This window comes from Carassius auratus, chromosome 2 (assembly GCF_003368295.1).
Source record: "Carassius auratus strain Wakin chromosome 2, ASM336829v1, whole genome shotgun sequence".
Classification (NCBI taxonomy): Eukaryota; Metazoa; Chordata; class Actinopteri; order Cypriniformes; family Cyprinidae; genus Carassius; species Carassius auratus.
Genome location: NC_039244.1, coordinates 21,609,776 through 21,634,207, shown reverse-complemented (window position 1 = coordinate 21,634,207; position 24,432 = coordinate 21,609,776). Strand labels below are relative to the sequence as shown.

General features: G+C 35.5%; 3 protein-coding genes and 1 pseudogene across 4 annotated transcripts; 3 read left to right on the top strand and 1 right to left on the bottom strand.

The window, feature by feature from the left end:
- Positions 1-2,973: 2,973 nt before the first annotated feature.
- Positions 2,974-7,556, bottom strand: LOC113120515 (retinol-binding protein 1-like). The gene is made up of 4 exons (XM_026290387.1): positions 6,856-7,556; positions 6,425-6,603; positions 5,547-5,648; positions 2,974-3,183 (listed from the first exon to the last, which is right to left on the bottom strand). The coding sequence occupies exons 1-4, from the start codon at positions 6,929-6,931 to the stop codon at positions 3,124-3,126; spliced, it is 417 nt and encodes a 138-aa protein (XP_026146172.1). The 5' UTR covers positions 6,932-7,556; the 3' UTR covers positions 2,974-3,123.
- Positions 7,557-10,569: 3,013 nt separating this feature from the next.
- Positions 10,570-12,031, top strand: LOC113120525 (retinol-binding protein 2-like). Its single transcript, XM_026290397.1, has 4 exons — positions 10,570-10,692; positions 10,925-11,103; positions 11,524-11,625; positions 11,889-12,031. Exons 1-4 carry the CDS (start codon positions 10,620-10,622, stop codon positions 11,940-11,942), a joined length of 408 nt encoding a protein of 135 aa, XP_026146182.1. The 5' UTR covers positions 10,570-10,619; the 3' UTR covers positions 11,943-12,031.
- Positions 12,032-12,759: 728 nt separating this feature from the next.
- On the top strand, positions 12,760-21,025 carry LOC113120499 (coatomer subunit beta'). 2 transcript variants are annotated; one of them, XM_026290363.1, is made up of 22 exons: positions 12,760-12,912; positions 13,585-13,722; positions 13,853-13,939; positions 14,060-14,186; positions 14,580-14,728; positions 14,809-14,955; positions 15,050-15,149; positions 15,267-15,409; positions 15,690-15,889; positions 16,013-16,123; positions 16,210-16,298; positions 16,810-16,916; positions 17,000-17,143; positions 17,390-17,520; positions 17,716-17,923; positions 18,054-18,164; positions 18,326-18,540; positions 18,750-18,842; positions 19,106-19,289; positions 20,154-20,228; positions 20,379-20,546; positions 20,628-21,025. In XM_026290363.1, exons 1-22 carry the CDS (start codon positions 12,910-12,912, stop codon positions 20,721-20,723), a joined length of 2,826 nt encoding a protein of 941 aa, XP_026146148.1. In that variant the 5' UTR covers positions 12,760-12,909; the 3' UTR covers positions 20,724-21,025. The 2 variants fall into 2 exon arrangements, with proteins under 2 accessions (XP_026146148.1, XP_026146138.1); XM_026290353.1 differs by having other exon boundaries at positions 20,376-20,546.
- A 1,023-nt stretch (positions 21,026-22,048) lies between these two features.
- Positions 22,049-24,432, top strand: LOC113041042 (zinc finger protein 544-like; annotated as a pseudogene).

Genomic DNA, 24,432 nt, shown 5'->3' with positions numbered 1-24,432 from the left:
CAGAAACAGCATCACTGAGAAAAGAGATCACTTCATCAATGAGACATTCAGCATTGACGGCATGACATTGACCCAACTTTTTCAGGAGTTTGAGGAGGTGCATTATGAGGTCTATAAAGTGGGTATTACATGAATCTGATATCTTCAGTTTAAATCCTCTTTAACTTTTATAATTTTCTTATCAGTTATGCCAGTAGCTTTTAAGAATTCTTTATTATTGCTCTCCACATTTCCAAACATATTATGCATGCGTTAGATTCAATCCGGATGATAATAAAAAATACAGTTAATTGAGATGAATTAGTAAAGGTCATGTGAGCAAAAAGCATTTTCTTCTATAAAAACATTAGGTTTTTTGAAATAAGTGAAAATAGATTTCAGCTGTATTGTGCTTGAATCACAAATTAATGTCACTCTCTTAAAGATGCACAGAGAAATTTTTGACTTCTGATTTACAGAACTGGGAAATGTCTTTTCAGTTCATTTAATCAGAAAGTTTATGTAACAGAATGGTGTAAATCATCTTGAATAATGTAACGTTTGTCCCATTTCATAAAACCATATGTTCTGATTCCTTGTGCTTTGAGGGTAGGTTATATTTGATATCCACAGTAATGTGCACATTGTGTTTTTCCCAATATAGTTGTACTGATCAGCACATGTGTGGTGGTAATGAAGCTGATCTGATTAATATGGTGGTGCTGAAAATGCTGAAGTGCTGACAGGCAGCGAGCGTACTGCACGACAAGAGCAGGAGGGTGATCAGGCATCAGATCTCCCCTAAAACCACTTTTTCAGGACATGAAGGATATTATTATCTCAAAGCTCTCAGTTTTACTTCTTGGAGATATTCAACTGCCTAAAAACAAAACAGGGTTCCACCATGGTCCATAATAAAGAATATAAATTATATAAAAACACATCTTGGTAATATATTGGTCAACATTTGAAATTAAAGCATTTCAATAATTGACAGGTGCTTCCGTCTAGCTACATCATACAAGATCTGTCAGACTGGGCTAGTCATTTTTATATATTTTTTTTCTCCCAAAATTACTGAAGATGTTAATGTTGCTATCAGGAAAATTACTGTTTTGTTACAACCTGTCAAAGATATTACAGATAATGGAGACACTTTATTATCAAGATTGTCAGCATGTCCAAGAACTATTGTGGTTGGTCAGGATTTTAAAGAAGACCTTCATTCTTAGACCTAGAAAACGTTTAAATAACTTTAGCTTTTTCATTTAATATCACTTGAATTACTTATTTTATTGTAATCCTCCTCATACTGTATGTACATGGAAAGCAGATAACTAAAAAAGTAATTTAAAACCACAGTGAATGAAATAGTGAAAGCACCAGAACATTTATAAGGCATGCAATAAATTATCAGCTCAGCTCAGCTGAACAAATGAAAAATGAATTATGTCACAGAAATCTAAGCAGCCATTTCAAACTGAATATTTTATATGTTCTTTAATGGCATAAGATATAAACATTACTAGTTAAATGCTTACCATTAGAAACCATTTAAATTACATTGACAGCATTCTTCCATTACAGTTTCACTGGCTCAACCAGCTTAAATAAAACCTTCTCAATTAAGAAAAATGTATTAAACTAACTAATTAATGTTAAATGTCACCGTTTGCTCATTTAAACAGCAATGTTTTCCTTCTTTGCATCATTTATTCCCAGAGACTACCATCACTTGGTATTGAGACAAGCTTGTGTGTGTGAAGAAATGAGAGATCGAAGGCAAGGGCTAAACCCACTGGATTGAAGGAGATAAACTATATTTGGTATTTACACTAAACCATCTTTTCTTATAGTCTGCACACTACTCTGCCTTCGGTCAACAATTACTTTGTTTTTGGAAACTGTGAGTCAGGGTTTAAAAAAAAACTAATGCTACAAATGACATGTGATTACCAATGAGAATTAGTGGCTCATTGTGCAGGGATCGCCAGGACATTATTGTCATTACATGGCTATTGTGCTCATTTAAAACGTTAACAACAGATGTTCGACCACATCTGTGCGACATTTTCTTTAATTCGCCCAAACAACCCCTTTGGCAAAAGGGTGTTTTCAAGAATCTATATTAGGTGCACATCGCCACCTGCTGATGAGAAGTGCAATTTATAGCGTTAACAAAAAAAAAAAAAAAAAAAAATAAGTTTTGAAAAGCACACGGACACCTAAAATGAAAGTTATCGATTGAGATGAACTTTGACCTGAAGAATTAAAAACAAAAAAGTCTGTGTTTTATTTTATAATTGTTGAAGGCAGCTGGAGTTGTGAGCAAGCAGGTTTCAGAAAAGTCTTAAGCCACTGTTGTATAGTTGCACCCCCTACTGGAAAAGACACAGAGACAGCCACAGTGGACAGAGCTTTGTATCCATTCATCCTGCTGTCATCAGACTATCTCTTTGCATTTATGCATTTGTTTGAAGTGCCTTTGTAGACTACTCATCAGAGAAAGCTTATTCCAAATCAACGATTACTTTAGTTAACAGACGTCCATTAAATTCATGTGTGTGTGGGTTTGGTATGTTTTAGTGCCCTAGTAACTAAGATTAGCCCCCTAACTGAGAGCTTTACTGCTGTCTAAAAATACTTTAACATCTGATGGTCTTTCTGGCTGGAGGAGCGAAGATGGGTCTTCACCCCGCAGCAAAATGAGCACTTTTCTTCTCTTCAGAAGCAGAAAGAATATGAATGGGAGGGGAGATGATATGATGCGGGTCAGAACAACTGCACTGCTGCATCTTTTGTAGATTATGATGCTGACAGACTCAGAAAATGTGCGCTGAAATTGTACTCTTGAAATCACAAATTGATGGAATAAAGAAAACTGACAAGAATTGTGCAGATGTTTGTGATCTTTCAGCTAATGCAGGGGTTTTCTGTATGTTTGAACAAACACGTTGGAGGAGTGAACATGTATACTTTTGTGTTCCCATTTTATTTTCTTTGACAAAGTTTTCACCATACATCGTTGACATGAGGAATGAAAAAGACATAATAGCTTAACTTAAAAATGGCTACAATTACTTTTATTAATAGGCAGAAATGATCACATTTCTTCACAGTAGAGTACTTGTGGTTCAAGGCACATCAGTCAAGAACTTGTTTCTTAAAAACTTGTTTGCACACCACTCCACAGACTCGCAATTCCTGCAAAAAAAAAAAATAATAACAATATAAACTCTTATTTTCTTTTAAGGAAAGGAGAGGACATTACATACATTTAATAGCATAAATGTACTTTTATAAATAAATAAAAAAAGTCAAACTAAATGTTGACCTCCTTTTTTAAATCTACTCTACAATACATATATGTGGGAAATTAATTTGAGTTATACTACAGTTTGTTTTTGTTTTGTTTTGTTTTTGCTGTAGGCTACATTTGATCAAATAGATTCAGCCTTAGCAAGCCCTCCCTCTGGAGTCACGTGTCATGAGTCATTTTCTCCTGATAACCCTGAAAAGAACTTAAATTACACTTTCCGTTTTGTTCGTACAGATAAGAGCAATACATCAATCGAATCTGTAAAGGGTCTACCTTTTTTGTATACAGACATAATAACAACAAAACTTTGTGCATTTATAAAATAAAGATAACAAACAAGGTGTGATGTCTGCAGCCTTTGTCTGCGCTGATCTTCATTTATAAACACATTATTAAAATGAACTGTAACTCCGTGAATACTCAACGAAGAGACATGAAAGATATATCTATAGAAAGCCTGATATGTCTACTTTTAATAAATATTCTGTGATAAAGTAATCCATATGAAAACAACACAATGCCTGTTTTTCACGTCTCCTTTCATTATCTTCTAATGTGACCACGCCCCCCTCGCTGAACGCTCTATTCAGATTATAATGTTTCAAACTGAAGAGCACGGCATAGATACGCACACAACAGAAGACAACGCAGCACTGTTCTTCAAGTTTTTTTTTTATTTTACTGTTTGCTTCGCAACCAGAGGAATAAGACATAATTCACCCCAAACAGATGTGATGTGGTTGAGGATTTGAGATTTGAATTTCTTCAGAAAAAAAGAATTAAGCACTTTATTCAGCAGAGATCATAAACATGAGGAAGTCTCCTTTTTTATTTATATACTTGTACTAGTTTTCACATAACGTAAACATTTTAGTAGATAGACTTTTTCCAAACTATAATTCCTGATTTAATGCATAATCCAGTGAAACATTAGGAAGCTTCAATAACAATATACAATACTATACCATTCAAAAGCTTAATGTAAATAATGTAAAAAATTTAACAAATAAATGTAACTGTAACAAATGTAACAAAAAATGCTGTTCTTTCAATTTATCCCAAAGAAACCCCTAAAAAAATATTCTCAGCTCTTTTCAACATTAATAATAATAATAATAATAATAACAACAAAGTTTTTTTTTTTTTTTTTTTTTGTAGAAAATCAGATTGTTAAAAGGATTTATGAAGGATTGTGTTACTGTCAGCTTTGTTCCTAATAAACTGTTTAACTGCACTCGGTAGTGGATATTACATTATGTTGTGGGATAATTAAATATATTATAAATAAACTACAAACATAAAATTATATAGATTTATTTTGTCCTCACATTCTTTCTTGTAACTCCTCCCTCTCAGAGACACACAGCTGACTTAAAGGCTCATTATGTAGCTCATTATGCAGCTTATTATGCGGGTCTTTGTCTTCTCAGGTGTAAATCACAATGATGTTCCATGATAGTTAACGCCTACTCGCATATGACTTTTACCAACAAAAAGTGTCTTAGAAATTTTAAATCAATATATTGTTTTCTGTAGGTGAGTAAACAAGATGATTTTCACATAACTTAGGAAGAAAAATCCCAGGCTACAAGCTCCAGTTCTCAAAAGTCCCGGGAACCAATGTTCTGTATGTGTTTTATTGCCTTATTCAAGTGATTTAACATTTTTATTTTTTCACTAACCACGCATAAAAAAATGTTTTTTCTCAAAAACACAATCATGTACATACATGCTGCTCACATATTATTATAGCCCAGTTTGTGCTGATCACAGTGAGATTACACTTAAGCCATTTAGATGTTTATAGGAAACTGAAAAAAAGCACAAATGTCAGGGCATGACTAAACTTCTCCAGGCCCCAAAAAATACCCTTAGACTCCAGAGGGTTAAGAGACTTTTCTTTCAGAAACATTAAAAAACTCTTACAGACTTTGAACACTTGATTGGCAGTGTAACAGTTTTTAGGTAACAGTTATTTAGCAGCTATTATGCACAAATATTTGAACACAGAATGTTGAGTAATAAATGAAGTATATTCCAGGCTGCTGTATAATGAAGTCACTAAATGGATTTCAGCGTATACACATTTTAAATGTGTTTGTTATTGTAATGCGTGACTGCTGCAGTAATGATGTTATCTTATTAATTACACTGTTGACTACACAAACAACAAGAAGCAGCCAAGTGTGACCTTTCATAAAACAACAGGGCATGTCCTCATATGAACGGCACCCTTATACAAACTTACCACATGTAATTCATCCCCTTTCACCCACTGGGTCCAGCCCCTTCCATCCTTTTCTCCTTTCTGTACACACACCAGTTTGTCTCCCTCCCAGTTTACCATGGTCTACAAAACAAGGACAAATACACGCCGGTGAGAAAGATGAAGCTGATATTGACTGAGACAGAGAATAGAGAATAAATTTGCCAAAAACAGCACTTTGAAATGTACTTCTATTTTTAATTTAAATGTGCAAGGCTTCTGGTGTCAGTCATTTAGTTGTTTTAGCTGTACAGTATTAGTTTTATTTTAATTTATTATAGTTTGTAGCCTAAGATTTAGTTTTGTTATTCTGGTTATTTACCTATAATAGGTAATGACATCTAATGACATTCACAGGAAATGTTTTTGACAACATTTAACACCAATAAATGTCTTATTGAATACTGAACACAAAGAACACAAACACTGTACTACCATTCCTACACTGTAAAAAGGTGTATGATTTACTTTGAATCCATTTTCAACACATTTCACAAATAATTACAAGGAAATGGCAAGTAACATTGGATGAAATAGTTTGAAATAGAAAGACTGAAACATTATTTTCGTGTTAAATACACCCTAATTATCTTTACCAATTTTGAAAATAATGTTATACAGTGTATTCAAGTTGACGTAAAGTTCCCGAGCACCAGGTGTTTGTGGCATTAACCCGAAAACCTTGTGGATTTAAGATTCAGCGGGTCATTGTATGTAAATCTCGATCTAATCCAATTTACTGACTCATCCACCACAGTAACCTAAAAGAAGTTCAAAATAGTTAACCATTTAAAGGCATTTTTTATCTTACATTTTTGTTCGTTGAAAGTTGAACTTTTATACATAAGGAGGTCACTTACCATACATTTCCTATCATCTACACCAACCAAATCCTCCTCAAACTCCTTTCCAACATCAAACTCCACATGGTAGTTCCTAAAGGTGGTGAGAGTCTTGATATTAAAATGATCACCATTCTGAGCAATCTCCTTATCAAAGATGAGATAGCTGGCAATTTTTCTGATGACAACATTCACATCTGTAAGTTGAATACATATAAAACCGGTCAACCATAGCCGTATGAGCCCTTTTTTTTGTTGTTGTTGTTCTTCCAAATAATATAATCAGGTCTGCCAAGGATCTAAAACATCTACAGACATGTATTTTTTCTTGCTTTGTCTGTTTCCAACTGAATATATATTGTAGTATCTCACATACCTTGTTCAGCATAGAAAATTAATTTCACAGGAGTAGAATGAATAAACAAATAGAAAATGAAGTATCAGCCTACCTAGTGCTTCCATGTATTCATCAAAGTTTTCATTACTTGTCAATTTCCAGAATCCATTCATGTCTACGGGAGACATATTTGCTTCTCTTTTTTTTTTTGCGTCTGCCCTCTGCTCTGATGTTTCAATGTTTCAACATTAAGGCGCAGTGTGGCGTCTCAAATCACAGGACACGTTGTAATCCTAAAGCCAATTAGGACTTTTGGATTATCTCAAAGAGTGGAGTATCTGCTGTGGATTATTTATTTAGTTATTTTTTTTGTACAGGAGCTCTGTTGTCTGGAGTGAACTGATTCATCTTGTGAGCTCATGTCAGTCAACACGTGAACAGACAGACATGTCAGTTTGTAATTGTTTTGATTCTCAGCCTGTCAGCAGCACAACAGTCAGTCAAAATAACAACCACAATGCTGTCAAACAAGCTTCCATTTATGCCTATACAGACACCAGAAAGAGAGAGAGAGAGAGAGAGAGAGAGAGGTAACTGTTCATTGCACAAACATGAGGTGAAGACCTGTCAGTAATGAGGCCAGACTTGAGACGTCTTCCTGACTATAAATAACTATAAAGTGTTAACAGTGAAATGTAGAATAAAAGATACAGAACTGTCATGATGAGCTTTTGTTACTTTTCAGATCATGGCCTATTTCATCTTCCACAAACTACAGGAGAGCTCCTTTGCCAACCAAACCTGTCTTGTTGTTTTCTGCACTACCATGCCGAATTCCAAATTTTGCATTTATTTGGAATAGAAAAATAAATCTTTCAGAACAAATCTTTCGGAACTCCAAATTTATGGAAAAAATAATTAAAGAATAAATCCCTGAAAAATATACATTTATGTCATTCTTTCTTTTTTTTTTTTTTTATGGAACAGGAAAAGCTGGATTTTTAGATTCCTCTCATCGTCTTATGGACATCAGAAAAGGCCTGCCATATGCTATTGACTAATACCAAATTCTTTCTTACTCTAATAATCGTCCTACTTTCTCACTGGCCTGTTTTATGACACCCTGAAAGAAGCATTCAAGATAAAGTCTGACTCATAAATCAACGCATAGTGTTGGAACAGTGGTGACAGAATAAAGTGTAGCCTTTGGGAATTCTGATCTTCTGAACATCAAATGCTGGAATTGGTCCTTGTTCTTCTTGACATATTTCATTGCTACTTATCTTGTCTTCCATGCTTAACAGTAGAGTACAAATACAGAATTTCTCTGATCACAGGAATGAAGATCAAATCCATTGATGTTGTATAACCTCCGACCTACTCGCCCCATTTTCCAGTAGCCCCTTCACTGCAGAACACAACATCCAGAGGGCATGTTGGATCCACATCTAGGGGGTGGAGATTGGTGGGTTTAGGGCTGGAGATCTGGGAGATGGGTGGGTTTAGGAATCATGGGGTGGAGAGGGGTAGGTTTAGGTATATGTAAGGTGGGAGGAGTTGGATCTGGGTCCAACCATGCCCCTGGATCTTGTGTTCTACAACGATGACCATCTCCCCTTTTCTGGCTGCATCTCAGTGGGTGATAGATTTATAATATTGTTTATGCACTATGAAAATTACCACTTCAAAACGGACTGTTTCCAAAGTCATAATGAACAGAGATGAGCAATAATTCATAGACATCTTTCCGTAGGTATTAAGTCATTATACTATTATTATGCTATTATTATACTATAGTCATAACATAGTGTGCTATCAAAAAAAAAAAGACTTGGCAAGAAAAAGAGACATAAACAATAATACAAATAAATGAATAAATAAATAAATACACTTTTATTTGGTATTTTTTTGTTAATCAATTCTGCACTTCATTAAAATAATAATAATAACAACAATATATTAATAAGTGCAGGTATCATGTTGCATCACGAGATAAAGCAGAACTGAAAACTTAAAACATTTATAGGCCTATGTATGTTTTGTAGTTTACAGCTTTTTCTAAATTATTTTATTTTTAATAAGTTAGGTTCAACTCGTGTTTTTAAGTCTAATTTAATTTAAGTTCGAATTACCTAGCTGCTAAGTTGACTGTACAGTGGTGAAATTTCAGCAGTGTCACTGGTACAATAACAAACCTTCTGAATGATAACCTAAAAAAATTATTACAGAAATTAACTTAGTGAGTTTTTTTTTTCCTAGTTTTGATTTCTATGATGTATAATAATTGGTGACTGTTACTCAAAAGATGACAGGAATAAACCTATAGAAAAACTGAGAAATCTTTACATCACTTGAATGAGCTTGAAGAACATACCTAAAAGGGGTAACATTGTGTCATAGCCTATAATTTTGATGCCATAATGTAAAATGCTTTATGAAATAGAAAGAAGAGGAGCTCACACATCACAAGTCACTTTATTAAACATTTTAAGTCAGTTATAATGAAATAAAGAGTGGTAACATTTAGATAGCTAACATTATATACATGTTTACTTGTCAGATTCAGTGACCCTAGCCAACTGCAATCAATCAAACTGTAGACCACCGACATCATTGGGTAATAACAGTAAATAGTAATAAGAATAAAGATAAGACCTATATTTATCACATAATCAGACTATGTTTTACATAACAAGAGCAAAAACATCTCATAAGGAAGCCATTCTTATAGGCTACCACATTACCAGACAACAGCAGCATTACTTCACCCAAAAATGAAAATAAGCCTGTGTTTTACTCACCCTCGAAGCATATAGGTGCATATGATTTCTTTCAGATGAAGTTATATTAAAAACGGTCTTTGCTTAATCACTGCAGTCAGTTGAACAGTCCACAAGACGTCAAATAAAGCACATGCAACCATAATAAAACGTGCCTCACACTTTTTGAGTGTACTTATATTTTTTGTGTACCCATCCTAGCAAAAGATAGCTAAAAAATGGTACTTTATTTACTCAAATTATAGATTAATCTTACAATATCCCAAAACTTGCTCACTCTGCTGTTATTTAACAGATTAAATGCACTATATATTTTCTACTTCATTTTTAGACACGTTTTTAATTAAGATATTCATTTTAATTAAATATTAATTCACTTTTAATGCTCCTTATTTCAAAATGTACAGAAATACGTGCATTCATGTAATTTAGTTATGATTATTTCATGTATTCACGATAGGCTACAATTTATTACTAATGTCTCATTTCAGTTTTAGTTTTGTGTTTATTCCAGTTTATATGAAAAGTTTCACTTAGCGTGGATTAAAATTCATATGAAGACTAAATAATTTTCACTGAACATGTTAAAAATAAGTTTGTTAAAGTTGTTGGGGGCATGGTGGTGGTGATGTTGAAGGCTGTGGTGCTGTAGTTTGTTTATAGACTAAGTTTAGCTTTAAAGTTGCACTTATATTTTGGCTTCAAAATTCATAAAAGATGTATTATTTTGTGGAGATTATCTTGATGCACAAAACGTGTAAATTTCCTAAACTGTGATCGAAAAAAGAGCTTATGTTTTATGATAATCTGGGAACAAGTGCTATTCTTACAGTTGATCCGCATACAAAGTGACGTCAAAGTTCGCCCAATCTATATTCAACCCAACGTCCTTACCCAACAGGCTCAATCCAGCATTTGGGTTAAAAAAACAACCCAGCATTTTTGAGTGTTTTCTTTCCTATTATATCATAGATATCTCTTATCATCACTCTGGCCTCTCCCCTCATTGTGAATGAACAGTTAAGTATAAAAGCTTTGGTGCACCTCTTCACTTTACCTGGCATAGCGCCTGAACTCCAGAGCTCGTCGCACAAACATGCCTGTGGATTTCACTGGAAAATGGGAGCTGGAGTCGAACGAAAACTTTGAAAATTACCTTAAAGCACTGGGTAAGTCTTATCAGTTGTCTGTTACCATAGGTCAACAAAATAGAAATAGGAGAAATCTGTGCCATTTCCTAATTCTGATGTAGTTTGCAGGTTTATTAAAATTTGGCTAAATTAAAAAAAAAAAAAAAAAAAAAAAAAAAAAAATATATATATATATATATATATATATATATATGATATAGATTACAACATGGAAATGACCATGCCAAGTAAAAAATATTTACTCTCATAGACATTGACTTTGCCATCCGCAAGATTGCAGCCCGCCTCACTCCAACAAAGACCTTTATCCAAGATGGGGACAACCTTGTGATTACGACACAGAATGCCATCAAGAGCTATGAGCTGAGCTTCACTATTGGAGTTGAAAAGGAAGAATTTACTAAAGGATTTGACAACAGGATGCTAAAGGTGAACTATTTATATTTAATATTTTCCGATCTTCGTCTAATAACATAATGCTATTTAACATGTTTAACCTGTTGGCCATGATCTCAGTAAGTTTGTTCAGTGATGAATACAGTAAAACAAATAGAGCTCATGTTTCAACTTTTGCTCTGAGGGATAAAAAGGAATTTTTTTTTTTTTTTTTTTTTTTTTTGAGGCCATCTGTCAGTGATGAAGTAAAATCTCAATGGCTCAATGGATCAGTAGTCTATAACATATATATATATATATATATATATATATATATATATATATATATATATATATATATATATATATATATATATATATATATATATATATATATATATATATATATATTAAATAAGCAATAAACATGATTTTTTTTTAGAAGTATATATATTCCTTTTTTTACATACACAGACTCTGGTGACCTGGGAAGGGGACAAATTGGTGGCCATCCAGAAAGGTGAGAAAGCCAACCGTGGATGGAAACACTGGATAGAAGATGACAAACTTTATCTGGTGAGCATTCAGTCAGTGGATAATAATAACCTGAATAATGTTAGAATCAGCATTATTGCTTAAATTATTTTTATTGATTTCAGTTTTTATGAAATTTCTAATTAAGGAGTTTAATGGGGGAAAAAAGTATTTCCGCTAATTACCTTATTCCAGCACCTCCCCCCACCCCATATGCCCCACCCACCCCACACCCCTGCACTATTCCTGCTTTGCTTTGTATTCATAATGGATATGTTTTGACCTCATAATCATTTCAATTTCAGGAGCTAACATGTGAGGAGGCCGTATGCCTGCAAGTGTACAAAAGAAAAGACTGATTTTTCATGTTATTCAGTTCATGTTGTTCTACTATCAAGTCTATCAAAATCAAGCTGTGTATTAACCTAAATAAAGACAATGAGATGTTATGACTCATCATTTCTTGTGAACCTTACTTAGTTAAATTTGTTGTTGTTTTCTCTCTCCTTTACAATCATAAAACCACACAAACATGTTTTATACAAATAGATATGAAATGATGATATGCATGATTTAACGCAACAATATAGAGCTATAAATGTAATTCATTTCCCAATTTTGAGCTAAAAACATTTTACATACACTGGATGACTATTAAAGATCAAATCAATACTAAAACAGTCGAACACATATCTAAAGCAAACTATATTTTTTATTAATTATAGTTCATTAGGCTATACAAATTATCTAACTACTGTTTTATATTTATAGTAATTATAATTAGATGGTAGAAGATCATTTAGATACACTGTAGAAAACCAACAATTGTGTAATTGTACTTTTGACTCAAGGCTATTCTTACTGAGATGTAGCCATTGTAACAGGTTCTTTGTATGACTACAAGTCTTAAAATTGATCATATCTTAATGTCTTAAAAATTGATATATTAACCTTTTAAGATCATACTGCGGTGAGGCTTTTCAGGGACATTTCAGCATGTATTTTTGGCGTGTTATTCATCTTAAGTACACTGAAGGTGATACCAGTTTGGGCTTTACACGAGAGGGCAAGCTCATACTCGCCGCAAGCGCCTATCGCCATGCTGCATCCCTCAAAAGCCGAGTTTAACCGAAATTACCCGAAACACTCCGAAGCCGTCCGAGTGTCACGTCAACGCTTCCGACGTCTAGCGCATGGGCTTTGAGGAAGTTCCACGTCACATTTGCCTGCCGTGTACAAAACTGCAGCCGAAAAAAACACATCAGACTCTCGGTGGATGATATAAAATACTACAGGTGAAGGACACCAAAACCAGCAAACACAAACATGGTAAGTTTTGCGCCAGTCTCTATATTATGGGCAATATTACAGCTGGTTTGCAGAATTTGTGTAAAAATACGCTTTGAGTAACGTTAGCTCGCGCTGTTAGCTTTGAAGGCCCTTACACTGGCCACATAGACAACTCCATCATTCAGTCAGTCTGTGAATCATTTATTTATTTCCACTCTTATTCAATATAATACTTGCATTTAAAGCCTTTTACCATTATATGTATTATCAATTAACTTTTGACTGTTCACTTATATGTTATGGTGTGATATATTGTTTTCTGGCTAACAGCTGATGATATCGATGTGACTTTAGTAAACATTAATAAATAAACAGAAATTTTGAAATTTGGGTCTGTAACGTTATATATTCTGTTCAGTAACATGGCAGTTATCTGTAAGAGGATTGATTTTTAGTGATTTTATTGCTTAATGTACTGTAAAGTTTAGCTGCTGTTCCTTTGTCAGACTTTTACCTGGGTGACAAATAGCAAATGTGTTGTGGAGAAAAACAGTCGAGGTTAAATAACAAAATTTCACCACTTTCTGTTCTTAAAATAGTAAACATTTGTGCATTTTGTATAGACTCTTGTTGATACTACTGTATCCTTGGTGCTGTTAACCAAAGAGATGCTGATCAATCAACTTGTAATTGTCTTGTCTTGTCTTCTAGCCTCTGAGGCTGGATATCAAGCGTAAACTCTCGGCTCGATCTGACCGTGTCAAAAGCGTAGACCTCCATCCGTCTGAGCCATGGATGCTGGCCAGTCTGTACAACGGCAGTGTCTGTGTGTGGAACCATGAAACACAGGTGACTAGCAGACCTTATGTTTTTCAGATTTTGCAATATATTACCAAACTGATCTTCACATTTATCTTTATGGATACAGCAGTGTGTGTTACATGTTTGTCTAATAGTGTCTAATATTGCTCTTTCATAGACTCTGGTTAAGACTTTTGAAGTCTGTGACCTTCCAGTAAGAGCCTCCAAGTTTGTGGCCAGGAAAAATTGGGTCATTACTGGTGCTGTAAGTGTCTATATGAAAAATGATGATATGCATTATTATATAACAGTTTTTCATACTATTACATATGTAATAATAGATAAATATATGAAACTTTTAATAAATCTCCTCCCTTTATTGTAGGATGACATGCAAATTCGGGTTTTCAACTATAATACACTAGAGAGAGTACATATGTTTGAGGCCCATTCAGATTACATTCGCTGCATCGCTGTTCATCCCACCCAGCCCTACATCCTCACAAGCAGTGGTATGTATAGATTAAATTTACATTGAGTCTTTATATTACATATGTACATACTGTATATGCATAAATTAATATGTATACTATCATTGGTTGGGTCAGTAAATTTTTTTTTTTTTTTTTTACTTTTATTCATCAATAATTAATTTTAATTGATCAAAACAGTAAAGACATTTATAATTAAATGTAAAGACATTTATAATTTTCCAAATATTTTATGTTTCCAAAAACTGAAGACTGGAGAAAAAGTTATTTTATATTGTAATTATATTTCAACCTTGATGAGCATAAGCCACTTAAAAACATTACAAAATTGTACTAACCCCAAACATTGAAACTGTGGTGCATATATATATAAATTTTTTGTGTTTAACAGTTATTGGATCTGTGTACTTATAGATGACATGTTGATAAAGCTCTGGGACTGGGAAAAGAAATGGTCCTGCAGTCAGGTGTTTGAGGGCCACACACACTATGTCATGCAGATTGTCATCAACCCCAAAGACAACAACCAGTTTGCGAGTGCATCGCTGGACAGAACCATTAAGGTATGCCTGAACACTCAAGCTGCTAGTTTGAATCCGACTTCTTACACTTCACCTATAATTTCTTCCGTGTTTTGTTTCAGGTTTGGCAACTGGGCTCTTCCTCTCCTAACTTCACTTTGGAGGGCCATGAGAAGGGGGTGAACTGTATCGATTATTACAGTGGAGGAGATAAACCCTATCTCATATCTGGAGCTGATGACAGACTGGTCAAGATTTGGGACTATCAGGTTTATTCGATATTGATTATATTGATATGCTTAATGCAGCAAGTCACTCCTGGCTGTTTATTTACTTCTGTTCTGTGAACTTCTTTCTCTTTAGAATAAGACATGTGTGCAGACGCTCGAGGGTCACGCTCAGAATGTGTCCTGTGTAAACTTCCACCCAGAGCTGCCAATCATCATCACTGGATCTGAGGATGGTGAGTTGCGGCACATCTTTATTATAATGTTATAGATCTTTTAATGATCACTTCATTATAAAACTACACTGCCCTGCTCCTGATGCAAATGTAACTATCTTTCTCTGTATTATTTAGGCACAGTTCGGATCTGGCACTCCAGCACTTATCGTCTAGAGAGCACCCTGAACTATGGTATGGAGCGGGTGTGGTGTGTGTGTGGCTTACGCGGCTCCAACAATGTGGCATTGGGCTATGACGAAGGCAGCATCATTATCAAGGTATTAAAAATAAGACAAAAGCAACACCACGCTGTGTCCTGTCAGTGGTGTGAGTGTTTGGTTAAAGCTCTGGACTGTTAATTGGAAAGTCCATTAAAATATTCAGAAGTCCAGAAAAACATTAAGCAGTTTTCTGCTTGTGAACAGTAGTGTGTATAGATCTATTTACATGACGTTTCTTTGTACTTAAATTAACATTAACTAATTACGTGAAGAGCTTTATATAATATATCATGTGGAGAGTTCTCTGTTAGTTAACCGCTTTATATTTGGGTTTTAGCTTGGTCGTGAGGAGCCAGCCATGTCAATGGATACCAGTGGAAAAATCATTTGGGCCAAGCACTCTGAGATTCAGCAGGCTAACCTCAAAGCCATGGGGGATGCTGAGATTAAAGATGGCGAGAGGCTGCCACTGGCAGTGAAAGACATGGGCAGCTGTGAGATCTATCCTCAAACCATTCAGCACAATCCTAATGGAAGGTAAGACAATAACACTTACTTATATATATATATATATATTTGCTATTTGTTAAAGTAAATATCATTTTACAGTTCTTATATAATTAACATCCAGAGGTTCTGTACTCTTAATTTTGTGTTTAGGTTTGTGGTGGTTTGCGGAGATGGAGAGTACATCATCTACACTGCCATGGCTCTAAGAAATAAGAGCTTTGGATCTGCACAGGAGTTTGTCTGGGCCCATGATTCATCGGAGTAAGTACTCTATAAGCATATAGAATATACATGTAGAAGACAACTGTCAAAAACACTTAATACTGATGTTACTTGTTTTAAATTAGGTATGCAATTCGGGAAAGCAGCAGCGTGGTGAAGATCTTCAAAAATTTTAAGGAGAAAAAATCTTTTAAGCCAGACTTTGGAGCAGAAGGTAAACTGTTTTGCACTTACATTGGGGGCAGTAGTAATCTCTGTATTCACGATTTTATATGCAAATGTAGTAAGAACAAAAATTATACACATGCTTAGTATACTGCATACTTATTTCCTTTCATTAGGCAAGGCAAGTTTATTTATATAGCACATTTCATACACAATGTTAATTCAAAGTGCTTTACATAAAAAAGTAAAACAATAATGAAGAAAAATAACAACAAGAATAAAACAAGCAATATTAAAACTTTTAAAATTATAAAAATTTACTTATTTAAAATGAATTTAAAACAGTTAGAAAATGATTTACATAAAATTTAAAAAAAAAAAAAGTGAAAGTAGAGTGCATCAGTTCGGACATTGCACAATGCTCATTCAATAAATGCACAGCTAAACAGATGAGTTTTAAGTCTAGATTTAAATGTGACTAGTGTTTTAGCATTACATTTAATGCTGAATGTAGTATAATGGGAATTTTTTTATGTATATAAATGGTTATGTGTTTGCAGGCATCTATGGTGGTTTCTTGCTGGGTGTCCGATCGGTGAATGGCTTGGCTTTCTATGACTGGGATAACACAGAGCTGATTCGCCGCATTGAGATCCAACCCAAACATGTGAGTCAACCGCTCCAGTCCTTCATTATTTTGTCTGCATTTTTTGTGTATCTGGACCAATTGCACATTGCATCTGTTTTCAGATTTTCTGGTCCGACTCTGGGGAGCTGGTGTGCATTGCCACAGAGGAGTCTTTCTTCATCCTGCGCTATATGTCAGAGAAGGTGGCTGCATCACAGGAGACAAATGAGGGGGTTACTGAAGATGGTATCGAAGATGCTTTTGAGGTAGGTGTACATTAGGATTCATATGGAATTCCCTTTGCTCCTTGCCTTTTCTATTTGTTTGTTCTGAATTGTCCCTATAATTGCCAAACATCACAAAAGATAATGGGAATGAAATCCTCCAATAAATAATTTACAATACAAGCAGGACTTTTATTAAGATGGTAAACAGAGTCCATTTTAATTTAATATTGACTTCAACGATTTGAAACAATCTTTGGTCCTGATGGTCTGTGTTTGTGTGTGCAGGTCCTGGGAGAGATTCAGGAAGTGGTAAAGACTGGTCTGTGGGTAGGAGACTGTTTCATTTACACCAGCTCAGTCAACAGACTCAACTACTTTGTTGGAGGAGAGATTGTCACTATTGCTCACCTGGACAGGTGCAGTCAAAGTTCCCTGTATCTGAAATATGTTTTTATCATTTTATGTTTGGGATGTATCAGTTTAATGCACCCTTGCTTGAATAATTTCTTACTGATAAAGTCTTACTGACCCTAAACTTACGAATGGTAAATATAGACAGAAAACATGTTATCTGTTTTTCATTTAGTTTAACTGTGACTTCTTTTTCTTAGAACAATGTACCTTCTGGGATACATTCCTAAAGATGACCGTCTTTACCTGGGCGATAAGGAGCTGAACATAGTGAGTTACTCTCTTCTGGTGTCTGTCCTGGAGTACCAGACAGCTGTCATGCGCAGAGACTTTGGCATGGCAGACAAAGTGCTGCCCACTATCCCAAAAGAACAGAGGACCAGAGTTGCCCACTTCCTGGAAAAGCAGGTAAGACTTTTACAATTGTGTCAGGAAAACCTTGTATAGATTGATTTGGCTGCCAGATGTGTTGTAAATCTAAATGATATTCTGCATATATTCTGTGATATCTAAAGGATCTTTGTCTGTGTGTCTGTAGGGTTTCAAGCAGCAGGCTCTGGCCGTGTCCTCTGATCCAGAGCACCGGTTCGAGCTGGCGCTACAGTTAGGAGAGCTGAAAATTGCTTATCAGCTAGCAGTAGAAGCTGAGGTTTGTTATCATATGCCAGTGGTACAGCCCCCTAGTGGTGGCCAAGCTCAATTGCTTAATACTTTATTTATTTTTACATTTATTGAAGTGAAAATAAGTTAGTTTTCTGCTGCTAAGCTAATATGATGAAGGTGTCTAATGTTACTGCTTTTCTTCTGTAGTCAGAGCAGAAGTGGAAGCAGTTGGCAGAGTTGGCCATCAGTAAGTGCCAGTTTAGTTTGGCACAGGAGTGCCTCCATCATGCGCAGGACTATGGAGGACTTCTGCTCCTGGCCACAGCATCTGGCAACGCCGCTATGGTTGCCAAGCTTGCAGAAGGGGCAGAGCGTGATGGCAAAAACAATGTTGCCTTCATGACCTACTTCCTGCAGGGAAAGTAAGTATCATAGGAGAAAAGAACTTCGCCAGCTGAAATACAAATAGAAATATGATGAGTAAAGATGTTTTACTTTTGTGGATTTTCATTTAATAGTCTACTATTAATACTAACACTGCTGGAGGGAGTCATGTTTCGGTCACAGATTGTTCTTTTTAAATATAGTTGTTTCTTTTGGTGATTTTTGCATTGTTTGTTTTTCTTGCCAGACTGGACAACTGTTTGGAACTTCTGATCAACACAAATCGTCTGCCAGAAGCAGCCTTTCTTGCCCGCACATATCTGCCCAGCCAAGTGTCCAGGTCTGTGTTCACTGCCACAGCAGTATCCACAGCAAGGAAACAACTTTTATTTTGGATGGGCATAGAACGTACTACTAGAAGAAGTAATATGAATAGAAAATGTGCACAAATATGCTAATATAGATGTGTTATTATCTGTTCAGCTTACAATCAGAACACACTGTAAGATTTGACTTGATATTCATTTTCCAGTGTGTCAAACAGTGTTTTTTTTTACGTGAAATGTTATCTTTTCAGTTCTGTAACTGTGAGTTTGTTAACAGGGTGGTGAAGCTTTGGAGAGAGAGCTTGTCTAAAGTGAATCAGAAAGCTGCAGAGTCTCTGGCAGACCCCACAGAGTATGAGAACTTATTCCCAGGCCTGAGAGAGGCCTTTGTGGCAGAGCAGTACCTGAGAGAGACATGCCTCGGCAAAACCAGACCTGCCACTGATTATCCACTGGTCACAGTAAGAAAATGGCTCTTTGAATTTTGTTTTTCATTTCATTTTGTCTCAGTAGAATTTTACTATTATTTATATGCTATTGTTATTAATATTTTGCATTATCTTTTTTATATGTTCAGTTTTAGTTTTTCCAGTATTTCCATTTAGTGTTCATTTATTTTTATTTTGGTTTTAGTAATTGTAGTACTTGTAAGATGTTCATCAAATTTGTATATTTTATTTCAATGACCAAAAAACATTGAAGTTTTACTTTTAATTAATACTGTTTACTTGTATGAGATCCAAGCAGTGTTTTTGCAGGCTATTAACTCACTGACCTATGCAAGTCAAATCAAAACTAGCAAATATAGCTAGATTACAACCCATGGGGAATACTATATGTGACCATGGACCAAAAAAAAAAACAGTCATAAGGGGTAAAATTTTCAAAAATTCATCATCTGAAAGCTGAATAAATAAGCATTTCATTGTTTGTCAGGATAGGACAGTATTTGGCCGAGATACAGCTGTATAAAAAATCTGGAATCTGAGGGTGCAAAAAAAAAAATCTAAATAGAGAAAATCACCTTTAAAGTTGCCCAAATGAAGTTCTTACCAATTCATTTCACTGATCAAAAATGCAGTTTTAATATATTTATTGTAGGAAATGTACAAAATATCTTAAAGACGTATATCTTAAAAGTTTTGTGGTGCAGGGTCACATATTTTAAAACCATTACAATAACAATGCTTGATCAAGGAGTTTGAAAACTGATGATCACTGCTTAGTGCTCAAAGTCTGTATGTGTTTTTATTTTATTTTTTCATTTGTGTATAATGTGCTTTTATGATTAGTCTTTTTTTTCCTCTCATTTTTTCTTTCTTTAGCCCAATGAAGAAAGGAATGTGCTGGAGGAGGCCACTGGTTATGAACCCAAGGGAATTATCCCCACTCCCACGCAGGTGTGTGTGTGTGTGTGTGTATTTATCAAACACTCGTTTTTTTGATGGTATTACACTACAGCCCATTAAACCAGAGCAAATGGGTGGTCTAAAGAGCTCACATATATCTTTGTGCATGAACTAATCAAATGGTCTATGTCTGTTCAGCAGGTGAAGGATGCAGAAGAGGTCCCAGAGGATTTGGGTGTTTTGGCCTCGGTGACGGCAGCCGTCTCGGCTCCAGTAGTTGCAGCAGTGCCTACTGTGAGTCATGCAGAATCCCAGCCTGCTGAGAAGACAAAGAAAGAGCTTCCCAAAGTGACAGCAGCAGAACAGAAGGTATTTGGTGAAAATATATTCCAAAAAAAATATATACTGACATCAGACATGATGTAACCTCACTTTCTGGTTTATTTTAAGATTATTGATGAATTGGAGGATGACTTGGATAACATGGAGCTTGATGACATTGACACCACAGACGTCAATCTGGATGACGACTTCTTAGACGACTAAACCCTCAGCACTGAAGCATTACGTTTATTTAAGTGACCAAACCTTTTTTTATTTGTTCCTGTTAGACCTGGAGAGCTGAAGTCTAGGGTGAACTGGACTGAAAATAAATAGGTCTTTTAGGGCATACCACCGATGGAAAGACAAGGAGAAATGTGCTTTATTAATTTTTTTTGTACTTCATTCAGGACCTTCAATTTACATTTTACCTGTACATCAAGGTATATGTTGATTTTTTTTGTCTGTTCAACCATGATGAATCATGGCGCCATTTATTCATAATAAAGATAAATATTCTACTACAATGATTTGTCCTGTCATAATATTAAGTCAAGAGAATGCACATTAAATAAGGGAGGTTCATCAGGTATTATTTTATTTTGAAATGAACAAGTAGGCATCTGAATGTGAAATGTGCTTTGCAAAATCAATCAATTTATTGATTTCAATTTCAATACTGAAAAATGTTTCAGACTTCAAAAGAAAAAAAGGGGAGATGTTCTTTATTCAGAGACACTTGTAACCTAGTATCACACAGTGTTAGGTAAAAATTATCAAATACAGGTAACTTTTTATGCCATGTTTAGAGGTGGGTAAACATGATAACAAATCAATAATATGAAAATAAGAATAATAAATACTAGACCATCATGAAGCTGCTATACGACTTTCAGTAAACATTTTTATCTCAAAATATTCTCCCTGATAAGAAAATCCCAGTTAATTCTATGTTACAGATAATGGGTATGGGTCAACTAGTAATTTTGCATGTCAAATTTAGTTAAAATTAAATCTCTCTGCATAATAAGTAACCTTTTGTCTTTAATCTGGAACAATGGGATTTTCCCCTCAGCTAACATGATTTAAGAATACTGTGAAATAACTTCAATTCTGTTTGAAAATCTTACTGTAATATAAAGTACGAAGACTGCCCATCCAGCACCAGTGTACCTGTTTTACCTTTGATGCTACAGAGCAAAATACCCATCAGTGGTTTCCTCAGTTCTTATCAATGCTGATAAAATCAGTACATGCTGCTTCTGCTGCTATTCTGATGCAATTGGATTAAGTTTAATCGAATTTCAAGTTTAACTGCAGATCAAAGAATCTGCAAGCATCATTATTATCTGTAGTGCTGTTCTTTCTGCAGTAAAGGAAATGTTTTTATAATCCAGTGACTAAAACGTACAGTACACAAGAAAGTTCACATTATATATAAAACATAAATGATGCTACACCTTTAAATTTGGTACAGGAATCTTTTAATAAATAGCATCCTGTCCATTAGATGGAGCTAGTGCTCCTAAATGATTAGTATTTGTCAGTTTAACTCATTGCGTAGGCAAGAGAGGAAGAGCACAGCTGTAACAATGGTTTCCTTTGAGAGATCAGTTTGGTGACAGAGGTGTCATTTGTGTCACATTTTTCCAATTTACAAAGCAATTAGTTCATCAAACATGATTGATGATCATCTGTTAACATTATGTACTGTAATTGTTCACCTTGATTGAACTACTGTATGATAATATGGCTGCCACTTTGCCCTTTCCTCATGCTGTCTGCTATGTCTACACTTCCTCTTTAAAAGACACTGTTGTTCTAAGATGTTGCCACAGCTTGTGCAAAAGCTGTCTACAGAGCTTCTGGGAGCTCAACAAGTCCCTGGAGTGTCCTGTTTGTTTGAGGGAGACGGACTGTTCTGTTCTTCTATATTTCTTGCTTGGCCTCAGAGGGTGAATCCTCTCAAGACAGCAACTTCAAACCACTCTATGTGGGTAATGCAGAAAGTGGAATGGTAAGTGAGCTGCATTACACTTTACTAAAGAGAAAACTGCATTTATACTTTGATTGTTAACATAACTGTGTCTGAGGGAACTGCTGTGACGCAGGTATAGATTTAGTCAGATTAATCTGTTTTATGAATACAGCAAAGTAGGAGAACAACTTTTCTTCTGATTCTGTGCAACATGTTATTATCTTGCTGTTTTATAGACTAAAAAGTAATAGAAGTAGAATAGTATTTTAGCCAGTAGAGATTGCTGTAATTTTGATTTAAGTATGCAAAGTCAAATTACTTTGAGGTGTAATTAAGGTGCTTTCTAGATCAAGTCAGGAGGTGGGAATATTTACGCTGAAATTTCTCACTTCCAACCTCAAAGCCTTCGTCATCTCGTGTCCCTCATCCCTGACACTTGATCTGATGCAATGCATACTGAAGAATCTAAGGATCCTCAAATGCAAACTTTGGTTTGGGTACTAGACAACTCTGCTTCAGACAAAACGGATATGTTCTGACAGGATCTGGCATCTGGGGTTGTATCTGATATTTCTGGTCTGGAAGCATGATCTAATAATACCTTGAATATGATGCAAGTCACTTTGGATAAAAGTGTTTGCCACACGCGTTAATGTCTATGCTACCACCAACAGCAGTTGGTAGAGAAGGACATATCAGAAGCATTGAACACTATTGCCAGCATCAAGACAGAAGAGGACATCAGTGCCATTGTCCAGAAGGAGGTCAAATATGAACTAATTGAAGAAAACATAACAGCAAGCATAGAAAACATAATAGATGGGCATACAATGAAGGAAATTGCCTCTGTGTAGGTAAGATGCCCAATGTGTCAGCATGTGTCTTCCTAGTAGAGAACACCTTTTCTAAACATATTCTTGTTTGGAGCTGTCCAATGAAACCAGGAGTGTTTCATCTGCTCATAAAAATTTAAAGACCAAAGATGCCGCCTTAGTACATAAATGCTTTGAAATAAGAAATGTGAAATCAACAGTCAGCCTCTAGATCTATTTTTATTGCTTAGTCACTGAGTCAAGTTCCTTTGCTTCTCCTAAAAACCTTTGATTTATGCATTATTTACTGCTTCTAGGGACAAGGAAGTAAATTTGTTGCTATATGACAGCATTTCTGCACCCAGCTCCATCTTAAAGAAACACAAAGAATAGAGGTACAAATCTCATATGCCTCCCTCAACTACTTACAAATCATTAAGCTCCAACTTTCGACTAAAATGCGGCATGAGTTTCAAAAGAAAGTTCGATTCCAGAGCCCATGAGAAGGTGCACTTCTTTAAGAAGCCACACCACTGCTCCACCTGCGGAAAGAGTTATTTAGGTAAATATGGCTCTCCATGTACATTCGGCTACACACTGGCAGGAAAGTGTTGGACTGATCTTATTGCAAGAAGAAGAGAGTGAGAGTGGACTGAGGCCCCACTTGAGGAGCTACACAGGGGAGAAGCCATTGTCCTGCTCACAATGTAGGAACAGCTTTTCTCAAAGAATACCCTAAATACTCACCTGCGGTTACATGTAGGCTCCCAGCCCCACTAGTGCAATCACTGCAGGAAGCTTTTCAACACTGCGGCAGCTATGAGTGTCCACAGGGCAACCCATACTGGAGATAGGCCCTTTCTGCACCCACAATGTGACAAGAAGTTCATCAATAAGGTTGACTTGGGGAAAAGTCATTCAGATGTTCTGTGTGTGGGAAGAGTTTCTGAGGAAGCAAAAACTCAACACTCATCAAACCATTCACCAAGACAACCATCCTTTTCATTGCACAGACCGTGAGAACAGCTTCAAAAGATTGAGCCACCTTACATCGCACATGAAGATCCATTCCTCTGACACCCCTTACAGATGCACATACTGTAGCAGATCCTTAAAGCAGACTTTTCCATGGCAAGAAGTGTAG